Source organism: Labrus bergylta, chromosome 6 (assembly GCF_963930695.1).
Source record: "Labrus bergylta chromosome 6, fLabBer1.1, whole genome shotgun sequence".
Lineage (NCBI taxonomy): Eukaryota > Metazoa > Chordata > Actinopteri > Labriformes > Labridae > Labrus > Labrus bergylta.
This window is the reverse complement of record NC_089200.1, coordinates 19,978,965-19,999,496: the sequence shown is the minus strand read 5'-3', so window position 1 is coordinate 19,999,496 and position 20,532 is coordinate 19,978,965. Positions and strand designations below refer to the sequence as shown.

Below are 20,532 nucleotides of genomic sequence, written 5' to 3'. Positions count from 1 at the left end.
ATTAACAGAGCTTCCATCTGTTGGTTTGCTTTCAGGGCAAAAGAAATCCATCGAATGGGACGCTAGAGAGTCCAAAACAGAGTCAGAAATAGTAGCTTAGTTTGTGTTGCATCATATAAACCCACTCTGCATTAGCATAGCATATCTGTTCAAGAGACAACAGTTTGGTAAACTATATGAATTTGTCCCTTTATACTGGAAGCTTAAGTACAGTCAGAAAGTTAGTTGTCTTGTGAGAAGAGCATTTTTGGACGAACTAGAGATAGTATGTTTATGGTTATTTAGCATGTGTGTGATAAGTTTGCCAGCTTCTCCAAGCAGGCGCATAAGTTGTCACTTCATCAAAAGCTTCTGGTCTTCTGGTGCAAACCAAGCTTCTCCCTTATATTATTTTACATTTGTTTTTGGTAGCGTACAGTTAACTACATAAAACTTTTTGGAACAACATCTTGAAGAGAGAAGAAGGGTCAGGATTATTGTTTGCTGTTGTTTTATTGTAAACAGGAACACAATTGATACTCTACTCTCAGAAGAACTTTGATCCAGCTTTCCTTTGAGTTGTATGCTTATCTTAGCACATTATCATGTCAATAGTAGGCTTTTTGAAAACACAGACCAAGTGTTACAATATATATATAGTAAATATTCGTATTAGTATCGTATATTAGTATTTAATCCCCTCATAATTCATAAAATCATCATTGCACCTTTACCTCTCCAGTAATACTGATTAGATGTTTTCAGCGTACATTTAGGTATGAGGCTCACCCACTGTTACTCCTAAAATAAAGCCCAATGAAAATGTCTGATTTTGTTGCCTGGCAACAAATGTAGTGATAACAGACAATCCAACAGACATCAAAGCTGAAAATGTCTCAGACAGAGCTATATTTGTACTTGTATATGTGCGTGACGCAAGCATTCAAAGGCATTTCACCAGAGTCTGAAAGCTTATTGTCCCTGTAGATAGAGCCACAAAGGAATCATTTATATGTACGTTTATTATCATGAATGTATGTGCAGACAAGGATTGTACCTAGCTCCTATGTAGAGTGTTCGGTTCACTTGGAGGACCCGCTGGATGTGTAGAGGTTCTTGTCTCAGCCATGTTCGATGAGGTCGGCCCAGAAACACTGCATGTCTTCTCACCACTGTCAGTGAAACAAAACACACAATGTCTGATCCCAAGCTGACAGCTATCTTTGAAAAATGTAGACAAGATCCATTTTTTTTTTTTTTTGTGACGGGCATTAAAGGTCCTGTGGAGACAAAGTTTGAGATCTGCATTTGAAAGACAACCATGTCTGTTACATTCAGCGCACAGGGGCACAGAGCAGAGCACAAACAATCTGAAAGATGGCAGAGCTAAACCTCATATGTCACTGCAAAATGTTGGCAATACATGCATCATCTGCCACACGATTCTGATAATAGAAAATGTGAGTCAAATGGAAACTTGTGACATTTGAAGAACAGCAAAAAGGTAAACCATATTATTTTTAGAGTATGAGGAATTCTGTAGGAGGATGGAGACCTTACGGGGAAGATAGAAGTGGAGGACCCATTCAGTATGTTTTTTTAATGTTGTCCCCAGATGTGCAAAAACAGTAAAAAAAAAAAAAAAAAAAATGAATGAAAAGAGACACAAAAATGAGATTTCTATATAAAATAGATGGATTGTTATGTAAATCAAGCATGGATATCTGCCTTTGACCTTGACTGAGGTATATGAGAGAGCTCTTCATCTTTCATTTTCTTAACCACCTCTGCCTTTCCATCATTACTTCTTTTGATGCTAGCCTAAAGTGCATTCATCTGTTTTCTACTTTTTATTCACATCTATCTTTTTGTATGCTTTTTCTTTATTTCCATCCTGTAATTTTCTGCATTAGCATTTCCATTCCTGTTTTTTGCAGAATCTTTATTTTTCTCTGACTGTCCAACACCTCTCTTTCTACTTTTCTTTTCAGTCCATCCACATGAACCTGCGTTTTCAACTACATCTACACTCCACTGTTGAGCTTCGATACGTTGAGAAGGGTCTGGACTCAGCTGGGAAACTATCAATCAATATTATCGAACTGCAATCAATCAGCGTCTGGTCTGAGCTGGAGACTGCCAGGTTGATATGGAGTCTCAAAGTCTGAGTGTGTAAGGCACTGTGTCTCTTGAGGGTCAGTATGTGTGTGTGTGTGTGTGTGTGTGTGTGTGTGTGTGTGTGTGTGTGTGTGTGTGTGTGTGTGTGTGTGTGTGGGAAAGTCCTGAATGTGAAAGCCCCTTCCTCATTCCTGAGTGCGACCCCACACCTCCTGACTTGGACACCAGTCAACACCCTTAGACGTCTGACTGCCACAGCCCCACACCATGACCTATAACCTCCTCCATGTACCTCCCACAATTCAACACTTTCCCTGTCAGGTCGTGACCCCACACGTAGAGAAGCAAGAGTCTTTAGGGCGAGAAAAGTCAGGCGGCCATTACCTTCTGTGGGGATGTAGTTGAGGGGTCCCGGCTCCTCTGGAAAAGCCGAGCTGGTCGTCTGGAGCAGACAAAAAAGCAGGAGGAAGAAGGAGGGAGGGGCCACGGTTGCCATAGCAACAGAACGGCAGAGTCTGTGGAAATTTAAAAGAAGATGGGAAAAAGGGGATGAGTGGCCTCAAAATGAGGCATAGAATTTAGACATAAAATGAAATAGAAACTTGAAACACTAAATCACTAAGTAAGTAACTTGCTCCGTGGTTTCTGGAATGACGCCCCTTTTACGTTTTATCACAACATCTTTATCGCCTCACTTTGATATAAGAGGAGATAAATAGCTATTCAGAAGGAAGGATTAGGTCATTCACTGATGGACAAGTGTCCAGTCAGACCTGAATGAGGCAGAAAACAACATGACCACATGAAACATCACACGGTCTATGACAAATCTGGGAAAATTAGAGGCGAAGGAGAAGAATTTTGGGCAAGACAATGAGCAATGTGTGCTATAGCTGGTTAATCTGTACAGGCAGAGAGTGATCAAAATACTTAACACTCGAGACATCAAGTATTATCTAGGATATGAAAGTGATGAGAAAGGAAGCAAAGTAGTTACTTAAATGAAATGCTGTCCAGCAGTGCGCAGCAGCTCTCTGATGGCGGAGCTAAACTATCTGTATTTTTCATCGGGCAGTACAGAAGCACAGAGCTCGGACGTGATTCATGGGAAATTACAAATGATACCCAAATTAAGTTACCCTACATGATCCATCTTGAAAATGCATCAAGCACTCTGCCTGGCAGAGGAAAAAGCTCTCAGGAATACAATCGACTTCAGCCACAAACCTCAGATGGCATGACTGGCTGGCCGCTATCGCTGCACTCGGTCACTGCAAATGTACTGCTGTAGCGTGAGTGTGGTGGAATCCAGTGTGCATCACACGGACAATTTGATTTAAGGTGCTATTATCCTGAGCTCTGACTCATCCGTAATCATCTCTCAATTTTTCCTCCTGCTTACATTCTCTAGCATGGGATTGTTCTTTACTAGAAATTTCACACTGTAATTCACTAAACCCCTTTACTTCCACTTTCATCTGGTTGTAATGTTATTCAGAATGCAACGTCGAGTAATTTGTTTTGAAAATCAAGTGGAGACCTCTTCCAATCCCCTCTGCCGCAAACAAAACATTTCATGCACACTTTCAACAACTCAGATTTGAATACTTCAGGTCGTATTTCTCTATGCAAAACTCCTCAGCATTTTACTGTGGTCACAAGTGCACAAGGTGTAAAACAATGTAACACAAACAGTCTGCTGATTGTGTGGTGTATACACTGTGCACCTCTCCTCAATGTTTCAGTCTTGACTTCTCTTTGACTGTCTCTGTTTAACTACATTACTCTTTAGTTTTGAAGGCAATAAAATAAGTACTGCATTGTAACTTAAGTTACTGCACTCAAACATGAAATATGATACATTTATACTTTTCATAATTGAAAACAATTATAACAACTGTAATAGTGAAGAGTGTAATATCATAAATACTACCAACACTAGAACCTCACTTCGTAGTATCGTCTGTCTGGCTTCAGAGATTTGTTCCCATTCAGCCAGAAGAGGACAGTCACGTTTGGGCCTCAGATACTGTAAGGTGCTGTAGGGGTTTGGGTTAGCCGGTAATGTTCTTGAATGCCGAACAGGTTAAGCCAATTCTTTATTTGCCATTTTCTTTGCACAGGTTCATTATCAAGTTAAAACAGAAACTTTTAACCCCTTAAAAGTTGCCACAAAATTGGAATCAAACTTTGAAAACAAAATATCTTTTGATATGAGGAATGGACACATTGTGGGGATACAAATATGAAACATTGTATACTGTCAAAACAAGACAACAGTACACCAAAGTAATGATAAATGCTTAAAGATATCTGTCAGTTGTACACCTAAAGTTTGCTAACTTAAACCAACAAATGCTACTGAACCATCTTAGGCTTTTGGTGGCATTTTAACATTTGTGAAAGAAACTTTTTTTTTAGAAATGTTTCCTAAAAAAGGTGTCGTCCCTCCTACAGAATTCCCTGAGACTTGGAAATAAGGGATCTTGTTTCTCCATGAAAAACAGTCCCAGAGAAAGGCCAAAAGTAAACATATAAAATGGATTCAACAACATTGGCCAAATAGTGTAAATTCACAAGTTAAACTGTAAAATATAATATTTCATTGAAAGCAAAAAGTTCAACAGAGAAGGAATACCTAGAAATGCAACAAAGGAGTCATAGTTTCTTACTCAGATTCAGTTTCTGTTGTTCTCTCTCTTTTCATTCACTCGCTCTTTTCCCTGAAGAATACAACAGCCTTTGTGTCGCCCATCTCTTTAATGGAGTCCCGGACATAACCTTATCAGGACACATAATCTTTATGGGACATTTCTCAAATTCCCTGCTCTGACATCAGTATAAAAGTGGGCGGCATGCTAATTACTCAACACCCACAAGCCAAATTACAGGAGGTGAAGGGTAAAGAGTCATTGAGAAAAGAAAGGAGGTCACAGGGTAGAGAGAGGGAGAGAGAGAGATGGAGTGAGAGATAAGTAAGAGACATTAGGAGAGAGAGAGAGAGCGAGAGAGAGGGGAGATGAGAAGTCAGGAAGTCAGTATATCCAATCAGAGATTCTATTGTTTCTGCTATTAATAATGTATGAATAAATGTCAGGCGGTACGCATTCGATTAGTATAATTAGACACCCTGGGCTATACAATTTCATAGGACAGCAGAATAAGTAGATAGACCAGTATGAAGCGTGTGTGTTGTTGTGTATATGGGTGCAAGAATGGTTCAGAGCCAAAGCATCACTGTAATTATGACAAATGGCTGCAGCCAAGTCCATTCAAAAAGCCTCGCTGCATAACACACGCTGTGCAGTAGTACGCCATTATCACTGAACAGCGCATACTACAAGTCACATATACGTTTTAGGAAAAGACACTAATCCAAAATATTCCACCCCAGGGTGCTATAGCACTCTGTGTTTCGAAATTGAAATGGCAGAAGATGTCACTGAAGTCATTTTGAGGCAGGCATAATGTGTGGGCTACAAGGATTTAAGAAACATTAAAAAACTGCGCTGTTGGCGGCAGATTATTGTGTCAGTTCTTTCACCAAAGGATCTATTGTTTCCAGTGTTGTGACAAACATATTCAGCAATTGAGCTTCATTTCAGGCACCACCCCAACAGTCTTTATTGTATGGATGCCAAGTTTACACAGATGGCAAGTGATGTAGAGGAGGAAAAATGCAAAAGATAAATTGAGTGAAACTTCAGCCTGAGCTTGAAAGTCTCTCCTCTACTTCAGCTAGCTTTTGTTGACTATCAATGAAACAGGACACCTGACTTCGCCATCATTGTTCCAGTCGCTTCAACAGGATTTCACAGACTTGTTAAGTAGTCCTTTCAACAGCCCTAGATCATGTTGATTGTGGTTGTTTAAGCAAGCTCTTCCAAACACAAAGCCACTACACATCATTTAGCCATGCTAAAAGTGGATTTTTAGGTGGATGGTTGTGTTTGGGAATGTGCCACTAGTAAATGATCCAACTATGGTCAACTGAAAAACGATAATAACGAATCACAAGCGAACCAAAAGTGTCTTTAGTAAAGCCCTAATGAGGACTGTAGTGTTCTGAATAAGACACTGTTTATGCAGATATAGTGACCCTTTGCTGCAGGGGTTTGTGGTCTTTTCATGCAAATAGAACACCTCATCACCAAATGAAGGTACTTTGCACAGAAACACTCTTTTCACTTTCAACAGTTGCCATGACTCTCACTTTCTCTCCTTCTTAGTCTCTCAAATATCTTCCCTTTCATCATCTTGTTATACCTTCGTTTCTCTCTCGCTCTTCCTCAACCTCTGTTCTGTTAATGTGCATGCTATCAATGTGTTTTTGGAGGGTTGAAAGAAAACTAAGATTATGTGTGTCCTAGATAAAGAGGAAAATGGTAATGAAATAGAACAGCATTAATGGGGACAATGTGGTTTTGTGAGTAAAATATTGAACAAAGAGGCTGCCAAGTGTTGTACAAAGGTACAGAACAGCTAGAACACAGTACTCTAGTCTGAAATTATCCCTTCTCACACCCTTGGTTAAGCATCTCTTCAAAACGCCTGTTGAGAATGAATTACAACTTCTATGTTTTTTCACTTTAATAAAGCTTTTATGATGCCAATTGTCTTTTTATACTGCATTATTTATGTTTGTTCTATACTTTAAGGATTCTGCTCAGATTTAAGATATAAATATAAAATTGAGTTAATTACAATTGATATGATGACTTGATATGTAAGTGTAAGGGGACTGTGTCAATACTAAATTCACAGTGTCTCAGCTCAGCTGACTGCTTTGGTTCAACACAAAGACTTTAATAAATGAGGAGTTGTGTTTAGCTAAAGCTCTATGGCTAAAGAGCCATGTGTAAAAAAAACTGAAACAAAGCTAGTATTGGACCAATCATTGGACTTTTATCAGATGCTGCAGAACAAAAGTTCAAATACATGTTGCACTTTGTCTGTTGGATATGTATTCAGTCAGCTTGCTTGTGCTACCCCAATTTAATCAATAAGTGTAAATGTTTGAGCGCAGTATCAGCTCTGGCTTTCTGCAAATGCTAATTGCAGCACAAAGTGTGCAATTTGAATTATGATTAAAATATTCTCAAATACACGGTTTGTCCTTGTGAAATGATAGCAGTGGAAGATACAGTGGTAATTGAAGATAACATCATCCTGATTTAGTGCAATTCACAGCATTTAAAGGTCTGCAAAAGGACATTATACTGGAGGAAAGCTAGCAACAACCTAAAGAGTTTTAAGCCTTTATAACCTTTGTTATTGTAAGGGAGGCAGACTCAAACTATCAAAAGACTTTGAACTTGAAACTGAAAACACTTAATAACATTTAAAGAGGAACTGATACTCAAAGAAATACTCCTTTGCCTCAGGCATCAGGGTAAGCTGCACTTTGATCTGCTTTTATTGTTCCACATCCCTGAGATGGCCTTCAGAGTTTGGTACATGTGAAAGTATATTATGTAAGCAGTGGAAGATTTTATGATTGTTTACATTTTTTTAATATGGACTTAAGGAAATCCCTTATATTTTAAAGAAACTGGCCTAATTGTCAAAGCAAAGAGACAGAAGCTGCTTTATGGAGTGTGTACAATCAATAACAAGTGCTTTTCTGATGCAGTTTGACATGCCGTGAATCAGAATTAACATGAAATGAGACAGGGACGTGGGGAGGAATCTGAAGAAGCCCAAGTCGTAAGTAACATGGCCAGACTGGAGGATTTAATGTAAAGAAAAAAAAACTAGAATCTATAAAGAGTTTGGAGAGTATAGATAGAGGATAAGGCAGGACAAAGTAAAAGAGAAAATAATGCACTACAGGGAGTGATGAAGACAAACAGAGGTGAAAGAGAGACATTCAAACAGGGGGAATAACAAGGGACATTGAGAGAGGGAGGCCAAAGAATGTCTGGAATGAGCGAGACAGAAAAAAACAAAGAAACTGAAAAGAAAAGCATAAAGCCAATAGTGAGCCAGTGCTTAGCAGATTTATCTGCAACCCCTTAAGGGATGACAATTTTCTGTATATCTCTATACAGATCTGTATAAGAGTTGGAGTCACTCAGGGGTCAATATTTGGACCGTTTCTTTTCCGTCTGTACATGTCACCTCGAGACCTCATAAGACGAACAGATGACACACTGTTATTCAGTACCTTTTATTTCCTTTTCCTTCCTCCTGGAGTTCTCAAGTTTGTTTTTTTGAAATCTTACGTACAAAACCATGTTTGCATTTCTTGGGAAGTACTACTGTCTGCATGAAGAAATGTTATAATGCAGCCTTTTATGAAATCTGACGAAAATGTTGGACAGGGCCTGAATTAACATTTTAAGCCTTGTTCAACAATCAAAGTAATGTAGGGGTGTAGAGTTAGAAATATTATATTTTAATGACATCTGTAACACACTCCTCTTTTGCTTGAATATTGGCATGGCAATTTCATCTTGAGATTGATTGTCTAAAAGACAACATTTAATTGGATACTGGGCTAGTTTGTTATTCTTCTAAAACATCTTTCTGATGACCTGCCTTAAGGCTCAATATGATATTTTAAATGCCTGGGTCAAAACAAAAATGAACAAGTCTCAATCATGGGTTATTTTTTTTAATGGCTACCAGTAGGTTTAAATAATACAAATTTTCCTCTTGTCTCTAAAAACCCTACTCCATAGAGAGTACCTCTCTCACCTTCTCTTCCCCCTATTCTCATCTCCGTGGCTAGCCTTCACATGCCCTCTGGTTCTTCAAGGTTTAAAATCAATGTTCACAACCCTGGTTTTCTTGTTTTACGGCCCTCGCTGCTAGGATACTTTGCCACCTTGCATTAGTTGCTCTTTAACATTAACAATGTGAAAAAGGAAAGTGAAAACACTTGTTTTCCCCAGTGCATTTGATTAGTTTTGCTGTGTTTTGTGTTTTAAACTACATCTTATTGTTCATGTTGTTTGTTTGTGCATTGCATCTCCCTAGAGTAAAATGTTCTACATGAATAAAGATTTCTATGCCCTGCTTTGCTTTCCTGAAAACCACCTTAAATCTGTTTTGTAAGTCAGGCAGTTAGCCTTTTGACTCCCTGGCGTAGATGCACACAAACAAAAACATATGTACTATTTACCCGACACAGATATACATACAACAAACCACCAACACAAACATCTCCTCAGAGCATTGTGCCTTCACTTAAGCCAACCACAGTCTTCCCTCTCTATCTCTCTATGGCTTAATGTAAGAACGGTGTAGGAATCCCCTCCACCACAGAAAATGTGCACGCGAGTTCATCCCTTTGCTTAGAACTGGAGAGACCCGGGGTCTGTTTACTAGATATTTGCACCACCATGAAATCCTGGAGCCTCAATAACATTGCACATATTTAAAGAGAGAGAGAGCGAGAAACAGAGAAAAGGTCGAGTGAGGAAAAAAAGAGGGGGAGTGCACAGTAAATGAAAAATGAAGAGTGACCTTTGTGCACAGAACACTGATTTTCCCATGCAGTGAGAAACACCATGGATTTATGTAGTGGGAAATATGTGCAGCATGTGCAGAAAGACAAAACATTTCTGTAACACTCGTCTTTTAATCAGAATGAGACCATGAGATCATGTCGTCTGTCTCTGCTACCTGAAATGGGGCCTGTTTCATCAGACAGAACTGTATCTTCTTTAAAGGGCACCATGTGTTTAATGGATATATAATTTCAGGGGATTTAAAGGTTGGTGCCAGAATAAGATAATCTCTGACTCTTACTATCTACAGTTAATGTGCTCCCATTAACAGGCAGCTGTAGCCCGACTACAGAGTGGTACATGATGGAGCATGGACCTGTTAAAGCCTATTGTTGATGAATGGATATTTTTGAGTATTGTTAGAGCTCTGCATAGAGTTCTGTCACTGTCATCAACCTTCACAGTACTGAAATTTACAGCTACTGCTACTGCAACTCTAGGGAGAAAAGATTTGCAGCACAATCTGACATCGTCTGCCTGAGTCTGCAGGTAATTATAGGTCTGTGTTTCAGGAGGAAGATTCTCTAAAAGGAGTGGGTGAGAAATCTTGTCTTCGTCCTACAGTGCACAACTCCTTGCTTTTCATCTTTTTAGCATCAGCAAGCTTCACAAGAAAAAGGAGAAACATCATGTCACATCACAACTTCAGAGATAGACGTGACCTTTAGCTTCCAACCAGTTTACAACTATCATTAGCAGGGCAGGGATCGGGGGCCAAGGCCATAAATCATGCTCAAACCATCCACGTAGGAGGAACCAGAGCTACACTGCAGTAAAATTGAAGGAAAAAACACACTCTGTGACTGACAGGAGGCTAAAAGCAACTCCATCCATCACTTGCTGGAGGCTCCATAAAGCCAGTAAAGGAAAACACACAAGGCGATAATCTCCAGCATGGTTATAAATAATACAGAAACCTTGCTAATGGCAATAAAAGGTTCTGCAGCATGACAGAATCCCTCTTGATGTGATTATTCTGCTAAAATTTCCCCCAAGGACATGAATTATCTTGCATAAATACTCAGGAGTAACTCAATAGGGCAATATGTTCCCTTGCAGAGGCTGTTTGCCCTTCTTGCTTGTGAACCAGAGGGAGAGGTGGATTTATTGTAATGGCAACAAGTGACTGTCAGTGGGGTCAAGAGGTTGGGTGGTGGGCAAAAAGCAGAATATTTAGGGGAAAGAAGAGAGCAATGGAAAAAACTACACATAAGTACCACTAATAGTTCCCAATAACCTGCTGATAATCAGTTACTCAACTGATTAAAAAGTGGTTGGACAAAGAATCTGAAAGGTGACACTGTATGATTCACAGATAGTGTAACATAATGCAATGTGTGAAAAAGCAAACTGAAAGTAACTCAGGGTGGACTGTATACAATTTAGGCTTCCCAACATCACTGCATACTAAAGATGTTTACCTTCTCTCCCTCTATCTTCCCTCTATGTACTCTGCATGAAACTGGAAATGAAGCTACTGCCTGGTTTATACTGTTGAGATCGACATTTTCAATACAAAGTGGATGGTGAAATAATTCCCTTTGAGGAATTGTTATATGCTGCGATCAACATGATTCAGCTGTGTCCAGTTTTTTTTTTATTTATAACGGCAAATATCACAGGGAAATCATCCTGTCACTGCGAACGCCCCCAACATAAACAGAACCTAAAAGCAATTTTCTCTTTTCAGACACAGACACAGAGGCACAGTTACTTCTCAAAGCGGAAGTCCGACATGTTAGTCTGCCAACCTTTTGATTTCACACTGAGGCTCACGTACACACAAGCCAACAGCAGCCTGGACTCAGAAATGCATCCTTCTATCCCTCATTTCCTCTTTTCACCATTACATTTTGGCTCCTATTCATTTTCCCGTCTTGCAAAATCTGCCACCTGCTCATCCAGTTTAGTCTGATAGATTCCACCTGTATCATTTTCAATTGAAGTTCACCAACTTCTGTTAAGCCAGGGTCCCTATTCTGCTTTATCTGTCCCTGTTGCTTTGAATGTCACATCTCATGTGGTTCCCAGACACACAAACACAATCACGCTCACACACTGCGGTGTCAATCAACAGACATCTCCATTTGACAACTGCGCGCACCAGGCAGCTGCGAACAAAACCACATGCCTGCAGAAGATCCAGAGTCACAACAAACAAACAGAAAGAAGTCACACATATACACACACACTATCATCGCATTGCAGGCACAACTCCCAGGCCTGGCTGTGTGTGTGAGTTTGATCCCTCTCACCGTGTCTGAGAGGCATGTTAATCAGCGAAGGAAGCTGCCAGCCAAGCCATATATGTCTCTATCTTTCCAGCTCTCACTCCTTGTGTCTCCGTCTCTCTGTGTCTATCTGCATCTCTTCTCTCCACTCTGTCTTTCCTCTTGTCACGCCCCTTTTCTCCACCTCTACCTCGCTGTGTTTATCTCACATTCCTCTCCTTCTCCCCCTTCTCTTCTGTGCTAGAGCCCCCCCCCCCCGCCATCAAAGCAAATCGTGTCGTCCCTTTTTTTTGCTCTTTCTTTTTAATGCACCCCCCCTTCAGTTAGACTGATGGGATTTAAAATGGGATGGTTTATTTAGAAAGGCTCGGTGAAGATCTCTCACTTTTACCCAGAGGCCTGACATTTCATCGCCCTCTTTCCCCCCCCCCCCCCTCCCTCTTCCTCCTGCCACCCTCCCCTCCTCTTCTCCAAAACCAAACTGCTATGAGGCTTTTTGGGATCTGTTTGTGACTGGGTTTAAGTGGATTTGGTTGTGGCGACTGTGTGAGAGTGGGTGGCTGTGGGTTGCTGGACGAGTTTCACAGAATGAGTTTTAAAGGAACAAGAAATGGAAAGCCGAAGTGAAGGGAGAAAAAGGGGAAGGGGGGGGGGTGGCAGGATGGGTAGGGGAGGGTGAGCTATGCGGTGTGAGATATGGCGAGTTATGTGTTTACAGAGACGGCTTCTAAGACGTTCTCCAACCCAAGTGCTCTGTTATAAGTCATGATGTGGGGGGAGTTGGTCATGTCAGCGCAGAGTGCGATAACAATGGTGAGACAGAGGACAAGGGGGCCGAGGGAAGGGGAAATTAGGAGAGAAGGAGGACATAAAGAAGTGTTGTGAGTGCAGTCAATTATAAGCAAGAGGGTCTCCATTCAATGTGAAGCGTTCAAGCACAAAAGAGGCCTTTTAGCTTTATGAAACAATGGAGGAAGACCGAGACACACATTGAAAGAGATGTTGCTTCCTTGACCTTAATAACCCAGGCAGACTGTCAAAAGAAGACATGTTATGGTTAACAACTTCTTTTCTTCACTTTTCCCCACAAGGCTCCTTACACCATGTGGCACTTAAAAATACATGCATTCACATGACACACTTAAGAGATAACATCTCAATGGGGTTTTTCCCTGTTCACTCACCCAGTAACATCAATTCCAGTTTGCATAAAATCTGGCTCAAGCTGGAGTCTCCATAGCTTGGTCTACGATTACAGTGACATGCTACAATGTTAAAGTACCTGGTATCTCATGGAGGGGATCAAATAAATAAAAGCCATTTCCCTTCGGAAGTCAATGCCCCCCCTGCCACGTTAATTGAATAAAACAAAAGAGAAAATGTCAAGCCCAGACTGAGCAATGTTTTGGTGAGCTTTCACTTATATGACATGAAACACAAGAATAGCAGATCAACATGTGGGACATTGGTGCTGTTACTTCTAATGTCATGATCAGGATGGAAGCCAGGAATGCTGTTAAAATGTCATGTGTACCAGGTTTGAAATCATATAAATGCAGAGATAACTATTGTCGGCTATTTAAAAACCATTATAATTCAACTGCTCCGAGGTTCATCGGTAACTGTTGTGATAACTGACTCTAAAAATCTGGGGAGACTGTAGGTGAATAGCTCATAAAACTTCACTTTACTTCCTAGTTAACGTAATGTCAATTTGTGTCGTGGTGGCACATGCACAGAGGGTGTAGTCCTCGTCACAGCGGCCATGGGTTCAAATCCGTCTCTATATAGCTGTCCTGTCCAATAACAAGACATTTAAAAACAAATATGATCAAATGTTTGTTAATTTAAGACTTAACAGGTTGTTTCTAAACCGTTGAACACTACCTTACAGGCTCTTCCCACTTACATTCTCTGGAGAGTGGTGAATGCTAAAATAAGCAGTTTGGACTTACCAAACAGAAGCTCTCAAGTTTTCTCAAGAGGAACATAAAGTCTTCTCAGTTCCTGATCAATCAATGAGAGGGGATGAAGATAAGTGTTTGTCATTTTCTATAAATAAATAGTGTTAAAACCTAACAAACTCAAGTGCACCATTACAACAGAATCTGTTCTTCCCACCGTGAGCAAGATGTCGAGAGAAAAATGGCCACCATGTGAATATGGTCAATTGATGAGGACAGCCTGAGCATAATGCATCCCCAAGCATATGTGAGGCTGAAAGGCCGTACGTTGGAACTGTTCTATCTTTGTTACCTGTCATGGAGTCAGTGAAGAGGAACCAAGCAGCTGATCTGGGCTTTTTAAATCCCACAAAACAAGAATCAAACACACAGCTACATCATCCCTCTCTCACAAACTCCCCATTAAGGCTCTTCTATTGCACACGGGTTCTTTGTGCTCCTTCCAATTCGCCAGATTGCTAGCTACAGACATTATTTTGTTCTCTGAATAACAGGGTAAGTGGCTCGTCCATTGATTGGTCTATCTACGGATTTTTGAGCAACAGGGTATAACACTGCAGAGCCAAACAGGCAGGACGAGACTGAGCCCCCTGCTGCTGCTCTTGACAGAGGCTGCCATTTAAAAACACTGAGAGGAGGACAAACAACAAGGCGTTGAGGAAATTGCCTGGTTTGACTTTCCACAGAATTATTTCTCTAACAGTTTCATCCTGCGGGAATATCCAAACAAATACCCTGGAGCTTAAGTTTACCCCTTCAAATCCGAAAAGGAGGCGAACGCTTCAGGCAAGTGTTGTCCAATTTTTTTTTTTTTTATGAAAGGAGCATTCCTCCTTTGGATAGTCAGAGCTGTGTATCCTCAATCTGTGATGTTCACTGAGTTTCAGGAGCTGTGTGTAATGTGTCTGCATTTACCCGCTTTCCTTAAAACCCGCCTGATCCACTTCCGCTTAAGATTCCAACAAATTTAAGAACGACTTTGAACAGCCCTGAGGGAATGTAAACAAGATGCATTCAGTAAGTGTAGGTGTACACATCAAGAGCTTCAGTACACTTAGAAACCCCCCCCCCCAACAAGGGCTCAAGCTGAACTTCTCTCTGGGCTATTTGTCTGAACAATCAAATTGATGTTACCTCAAATCTTTGCTGTTGTATTATGATTCATTCAAATGATTCATTGGCTCCATTCAAGCATATTTCATGCCAACACAGATAGTTGTCTCATACTTGACGAAAAGGAAAGGTAAAAGGAAAGGAAAGGTCAGTGTTAAAAGGACAAACAGCACAGTTAGAAAATAGCAGCGTACAACATTTCCAACAGCCAACTGCATTCCAAACAGTCACAGCACAAAAAAAAGTTAAAAGAACACAGTGTTTCCCCTACGTTTACAGTGTCGGGGGGGTGAGGACAAGCCGACATGCCGACATGCCAACACGGCGACACGACATCTTGAAGGAATCTTGTTGTTCATGCTTTACTTTTAATGACAGCTGTCCTTTTCTCTTGGAAAGGTATCCTTAAATGACTTCTTTCCCTGATTTCCAACTCTATCCACTATCCTATCGCTACAATAAAGGCACAAAAAGCCCCCAAAAACAAAAAGACAATGATGTCAAACCTAAAAAATAAAGTTTTACAATCATATGCTGTTCTTAATGATCCGTCATGGCGTTTCTCACACTTTAGGAAAATGTCATTAATTCCTGCACAGCAGTGCCCTGTTAACACTGTGGGAAGTAGCATAAAGATTTTGGCTCACATGAACATATAGAGCAAAGCAATGCTCACGGCCTAGATTGATCCTGCAACAACAACTATTGACAGATCTCGGGGTTTTCACAGCTGCAATGATGCCCCGAGGCCACTTTGTCGGGCTCCAGCTTTCACTCTCTCTCTCTCCCCCACGGCCCCTGTTCTTTGTGCCCATGTGAGAAACACAACTATTCAATAGTCCCTTGCCAATATGTCAGGCTCAGTTTTCTGATCTACAAAGAAGTCCAGCCTAAGAGCATGAAGGCTGTCATAATTCAATATTAGCACAGTCAAAACATTTTGATTAAGTCCTATCTCGCCTTGGGAGCTTTGGATTTGACTTCCCATTCAAATATGATACAAAGTCTGAATATGAAATATGGAACATGTCAGAGAATGAGACTAGTTATAAAAAAAATACTTTTCAAACTGTTTGAGAAAAACTGAACAAGTTTGAAATGTTGAGGTCTCTTATTTCTTAAAAAAAAAGGATAGGACATCATCAAATTATTCTAATGATTTCCAGAATACAAAAAGTTAACTGGCACAAAGGCCACAGTAGCTCTGTATAATCAGGATTCCAACTTCCAAGTCTAACTCAGTCAAACTTTCTCAAATCTGCAGGCCACATGGAAACACCATGTAGAGCAGGATGACCTCTTTCCAGACAGGAAAACCAAACCAATAGACAAAAAGCTCAGAGAGAACTGATGTCTACGTAGAGGTGAAGGCGGTGCTGGAGAGGGAAAAGGAGGATGTAAAGACAAAGTCAGAAAGGGGGGGTGAGCTCCGAGAAGAAGAGAGAAAGAGCGCATAAATGAATTTTATAGCCGGAGCGAGATGACACAGGGAGATAAAAATGAAAAGAAAAAAAGAGAGTTGCATTTGAACAGTTGGAGACAAATGAGAAGATAGAGGCGAGGCAGCCTCTCCAGCCGTGTGGTAATACTGCACTCTCACGCTGAAACAGTTTGGCTCATGACAAGATAAGGACAGCCATCACAGCCCATCCCAAGGGGTTGCTGAATACCACTCCCCCCCGTATAAAAAAAAAAAGAAGTCCATTCACATCCCTTATCAGGAGCCGCAATTCTTTAACAGACACAAACCCGCACAAACACAAAGACACAAGATTAGCCATTACAGTGGCATTAAATGGGATTTAAAGAGCGTTGCAAAAGGACAGACACAGTTCATTAATTTGTGTGCTCCTGAATTAGACCACTAGCGTTACGGGTCTGATGCCATAATGGCTATTTCAATCGTCCTTCCTTTCCCTCTTTTCTTATATTGAAGAGAACTGGCCCCAGAGGAGAAGAGGGAGAAGAGAAACAACTGTTTAATGCTATATGTCAAAGCCTCTGTGAGCTTTAGATGGTTAAAGCCCAGTGCTAATCTGAGTCGTGCTGACTGTCGGGGAGCAAAAAAAAAAGAGTGAAGGCAGGAAGAGACAAAGGGATGAAGGAAGCAAGAACAGAGGTTTAAATAACCAAATATTCAGCGATGTGGCGGTCCATTAAACTCAACATCCAACCTGTTGTTTCATTCTTCCCTCCTCTTTATGTATTGCTCTCACTCTCCCTGCAGTCCCTCAATGCCCATGGGCGCTATGGCAACAAGACATTGACACCAGCAGGGTCTCGTTGAAAATGAAAATCAACATGAGTGCATTCATGAGTTCTTTTCAGTGTATTCATGCATATTGACATCTGATATTCAGGGATTCAGATCTATTCAAACCAGAGACAATTATTCAGTGCCACAAGCTATCTGATGTAATAGCACCATACACTTATTTGGTGAGTTACTTCAACTGGTTACCTAATCACAAATACACACTAGCAAATGATAGCTTACAATGGTAGTGTTGGTCACGACCTTTCTGCAGACTCTTTTCTTTCTCACCTGGTTTCTACTGGTTATTCCCTGATGGTGTTTGTTCTCAATAGAAAACGTATAAGAGCTAAATAAAGAGCTTTCCAAGCTAGCAAGCTTTTTAAACATCAGTTGACAAACTCATTAGTCCTGTCACTAATTTACAGTTTATTTTCTAAGTCCTTTGTAAATTAAGTTCTTGTGTCACAAGTCACCACGTCTTAAATCCATTTATAATGAGTGGACTAGTGGAGCATTTCAAACTGTATGAAATGATGATAAAACAGTTTATAAACTGACTTGTTAACTTACTGCTCGCCAACAGGACAACAAGCTAACAGTTCATTTAAAATGTGTTTTTTCAAACATATCCCTTTGTCAAACGTCTTAAATCAGATGAGTATCCTAGATACATCTGCTTAACAAAGCTAATAGCTTTGGCTAATAACAGCCCAAATGAGCAAGGGGCAATATAAAGATGATTTTATTTTGGTATTTGTTTGCCTTATTAAATAAATATGGAAAAAAGATTCATTAACATTTTATTTAGGCCATTGCTACTCCACCCAAGTGACTCCATTAAATACAGAAGAAAATCATCATCTATTCTGAACATTGACCTGTTTAAGTACCCTTCCTTTTCTATCAGTTGTAAAAAGTAGTACTACAAGAATTTAGAGGACTTCAAGCATTTGATATCGTGCTCCCATCAGCTTTTTCCCCTGCACTTGGCATCATCTGGCCAGTGCCAATGTCAGCCTAGGGCCATATCTTCTCTGCTGCCAATAATAGAAAACTTTCTAAACAAGGTGAAGAACTCTTGTTTGACATTAATACTTTGCGGAGAATGGATGAAATAAACAAAGCCTTTCTCTAAAGGCACAAAAAAGCCAACAGTCAGAGCACTTTGAGTTTGAGTGAGTAGAGGCTGTCTGCCTGTGAAGACAGCGTAAGACTGTGGGCCAAAATCCATAACCCATCACAAGTACAATAGGAAGTTAGGCTCTGACTGCATTTGCTTTTTGCTGTGATTGCTGGTTGACTCGTCGAGCTGAGCTTCAGCTCCCCGAGGAGGCCGAGGAGGCCGAGGAGACTGCCTCACTTATCCTCCAGCAGTGTTGACTGAACCCCTTTGAAGGGGGTTTTGAGTAATGAGAATAACGACATGTAACCTGGCAAGTTGCTACACAAAAGGATGCCAAAAGAACAGAACTGCTGCCTTTGGGGGAAAGACAGCAAGGGCAGAAGACGCTGTGAAAACCTCAATATGCAGAGAAATTATGTCCTCACGTAAATCCAAAATGTGTTTGATTTCCAGTGGTGCTGATATGCAGCTGTGACTGAAAGTGTAGAGCTAACCAGATGTTGGGATGCATTTTCGATTAGCTGGTCTTGCTGTAAGTGGGAGGGGATGTGGTTAGTCCAAAAAGCACCAGATGCTGTTTATAGGGATCAAAGATGGCAACTATAAAACATGATGAGGAGACAGGTTGAGCCTATAGGGAGGCTCAGATTTCTTTTTTTAGTTTTCACCCGTCCTGATTAGGTGCACATCAGAGGCAAGAAGAAGAAAAAAACAGGATCATTAGACATTGATGAGTAACATATGAAAGAGTTTAATGAAAGAGCAAATGCAGTTGAATTCGTTATCTCACCATGAAGGCATCTTTCCTTCCTGGGTAAATGCTTCTCGCAAAAAAAACAAAAAAACAAAGCTGATGGTCAAACTTGAATGTAGAGCTTATATGAAACTAAAAATAACCACTTGAACTTTGTCTGCCAGTTCTAGGAAAAAATATCACAGTTACAAGGACAAGTTAGAAAGGATGTAGTCATAGGTTCAGCACCTGCAGAGGACAAAACTTCACAGAGCGTTCTGTTCATTCTTATTTGTTGATAGTCTGTTGTAAGCAGGTGTCATTGATTGTTTTCTCTAAAACCTTTTGGATTTGAGATAGCCCAAGGCCACACGATGAATAACCTTCAGGCTGACAATGCTTTATAAATCTTTATTTTAGCAAGACTTCATAATCTTTACAACGAGCTCCAGTCAATGCGCTCTTGAAAGTCAATTTTAAAAGCTAGTAAAACTAATTGAACTGGAAATATGGGTGAAAGCTAATTTCCTTTCATGCTTCACCTGGGTGGGTGGAGAGAGACCGGCAGGGGTATTTTACCGTGTGCGTGTGTGTGTGTGTGTGTGTGTGTGTGTGTGTGTGTGTGTGTGTGTGTGTGTGCGTGTGTGTGTGCGTGTGTGTGTGTGCGTGTGTGTGTGTGCGTGTGTGCGTGTGTGTGTGTGTGTGTGTGAGAGAGACAGCGAGGGAGAGAGAGCGAGAGGGAGAGATGAGCATGACAGGACCATCCACCCACTTTTACAGCTTCTTGTTGGACAGCAGCCTTGCAACTAGCCCAGCAGCAGCTTCCTGTGTGCGTGGTGAAAAGTGTAATCAGACATGGCGTCAATTAACAGCACCAGCTCAGGCGGTCCATCAGAAGGCCTTTCACGGCACAGTTGGCCACGAATGTCAAGGCTGCTGAGAGGGGAAGATGTAGGAGGCAGTGTGGAGTGGCCCATATGTTCAGAGACAGTAGGTGCGTGTGTGTGTGTGTGTGTGTGTGTGTGTGTGTGTAATCACATCGCATGGGGTTGTCCTGGTGGATGTTTTCGGCATTGCCCAAACAATTGAATACAAGCTTGAACATAAAATTCTTGCTGTGCAGTTAAATACCTTCACTTTCAAATTCACTCTTACTTTACTTGAAAGAGTTTGAGAAACTCTAAATCTGGTCTTTGGAACAAAAACAAGACGCCAGAGCCTCCCCGATGGGGGATATGTGCTGCACAACTGACCAGTGGCAGAGGGGTTGGAGGCGGTAGGTGTGAAAAGATTAGGAGAAACAGACGGGGAAGAGGAGAAAAGCGTGGGGAGGAAGGAGCGAGAACAAAAGAGAGAAGGCAGGGGAGTGTGAGGCGAGGGCAGAAAGAGGGGAAGAACGGGAGGTGGAGGAGAAAGGAAAAAAAAGGAGGAGGGCGAGAACAGACAGCAGGGTTTGGCACAGAGGAGCACTGGCACCTTGGCGTGGGTCCAAGCATCGGT

At 41.0% G+C, this 20,532-nt stretch overlaps 1 protein-coding gene across 2 annotated transcripts in view; it reads right to left on the bottom strand.

Annotated features, from left to right (window-relative positions):
• sema6bb (sema domain, transmembrane domain (TM), and cytoplasmic domain, (semaphorin) 6Bb) overlaps window positions 1-20,532 on the bottom strand; it is a 126,309-nt gene that overhangs the window by 68,310 nt on the left and 37,467 nt on the right. The window contains exons 1-3 of one of the 2 annotated variants that reach the window (XM_065955947.1): window positions 11,867-11,949; window positions 2,482-2,612; window positions 1,037-1,151 (exon numbers count right to left, since the gene is read on the bottom strand). In XM_065955947.1, coding sequence (XP_065812019.1) covers window positions 1,037-1,151; window positions 2,482-2,593 — 227 coding nt within the window. In that variant the 5' untranslated portion in view covers window positions 2,594-2,612; window positions 11,867-11,949. Of the gene's footprint in view, window positions 1-1,036; window positions 1,152-2,481; window positions 2,613-11,866; window positions 11,950-20,532 lie in introns of those variants that run through there. The other variant, XM_020632054.3, reaches the window with a different exon arrangement.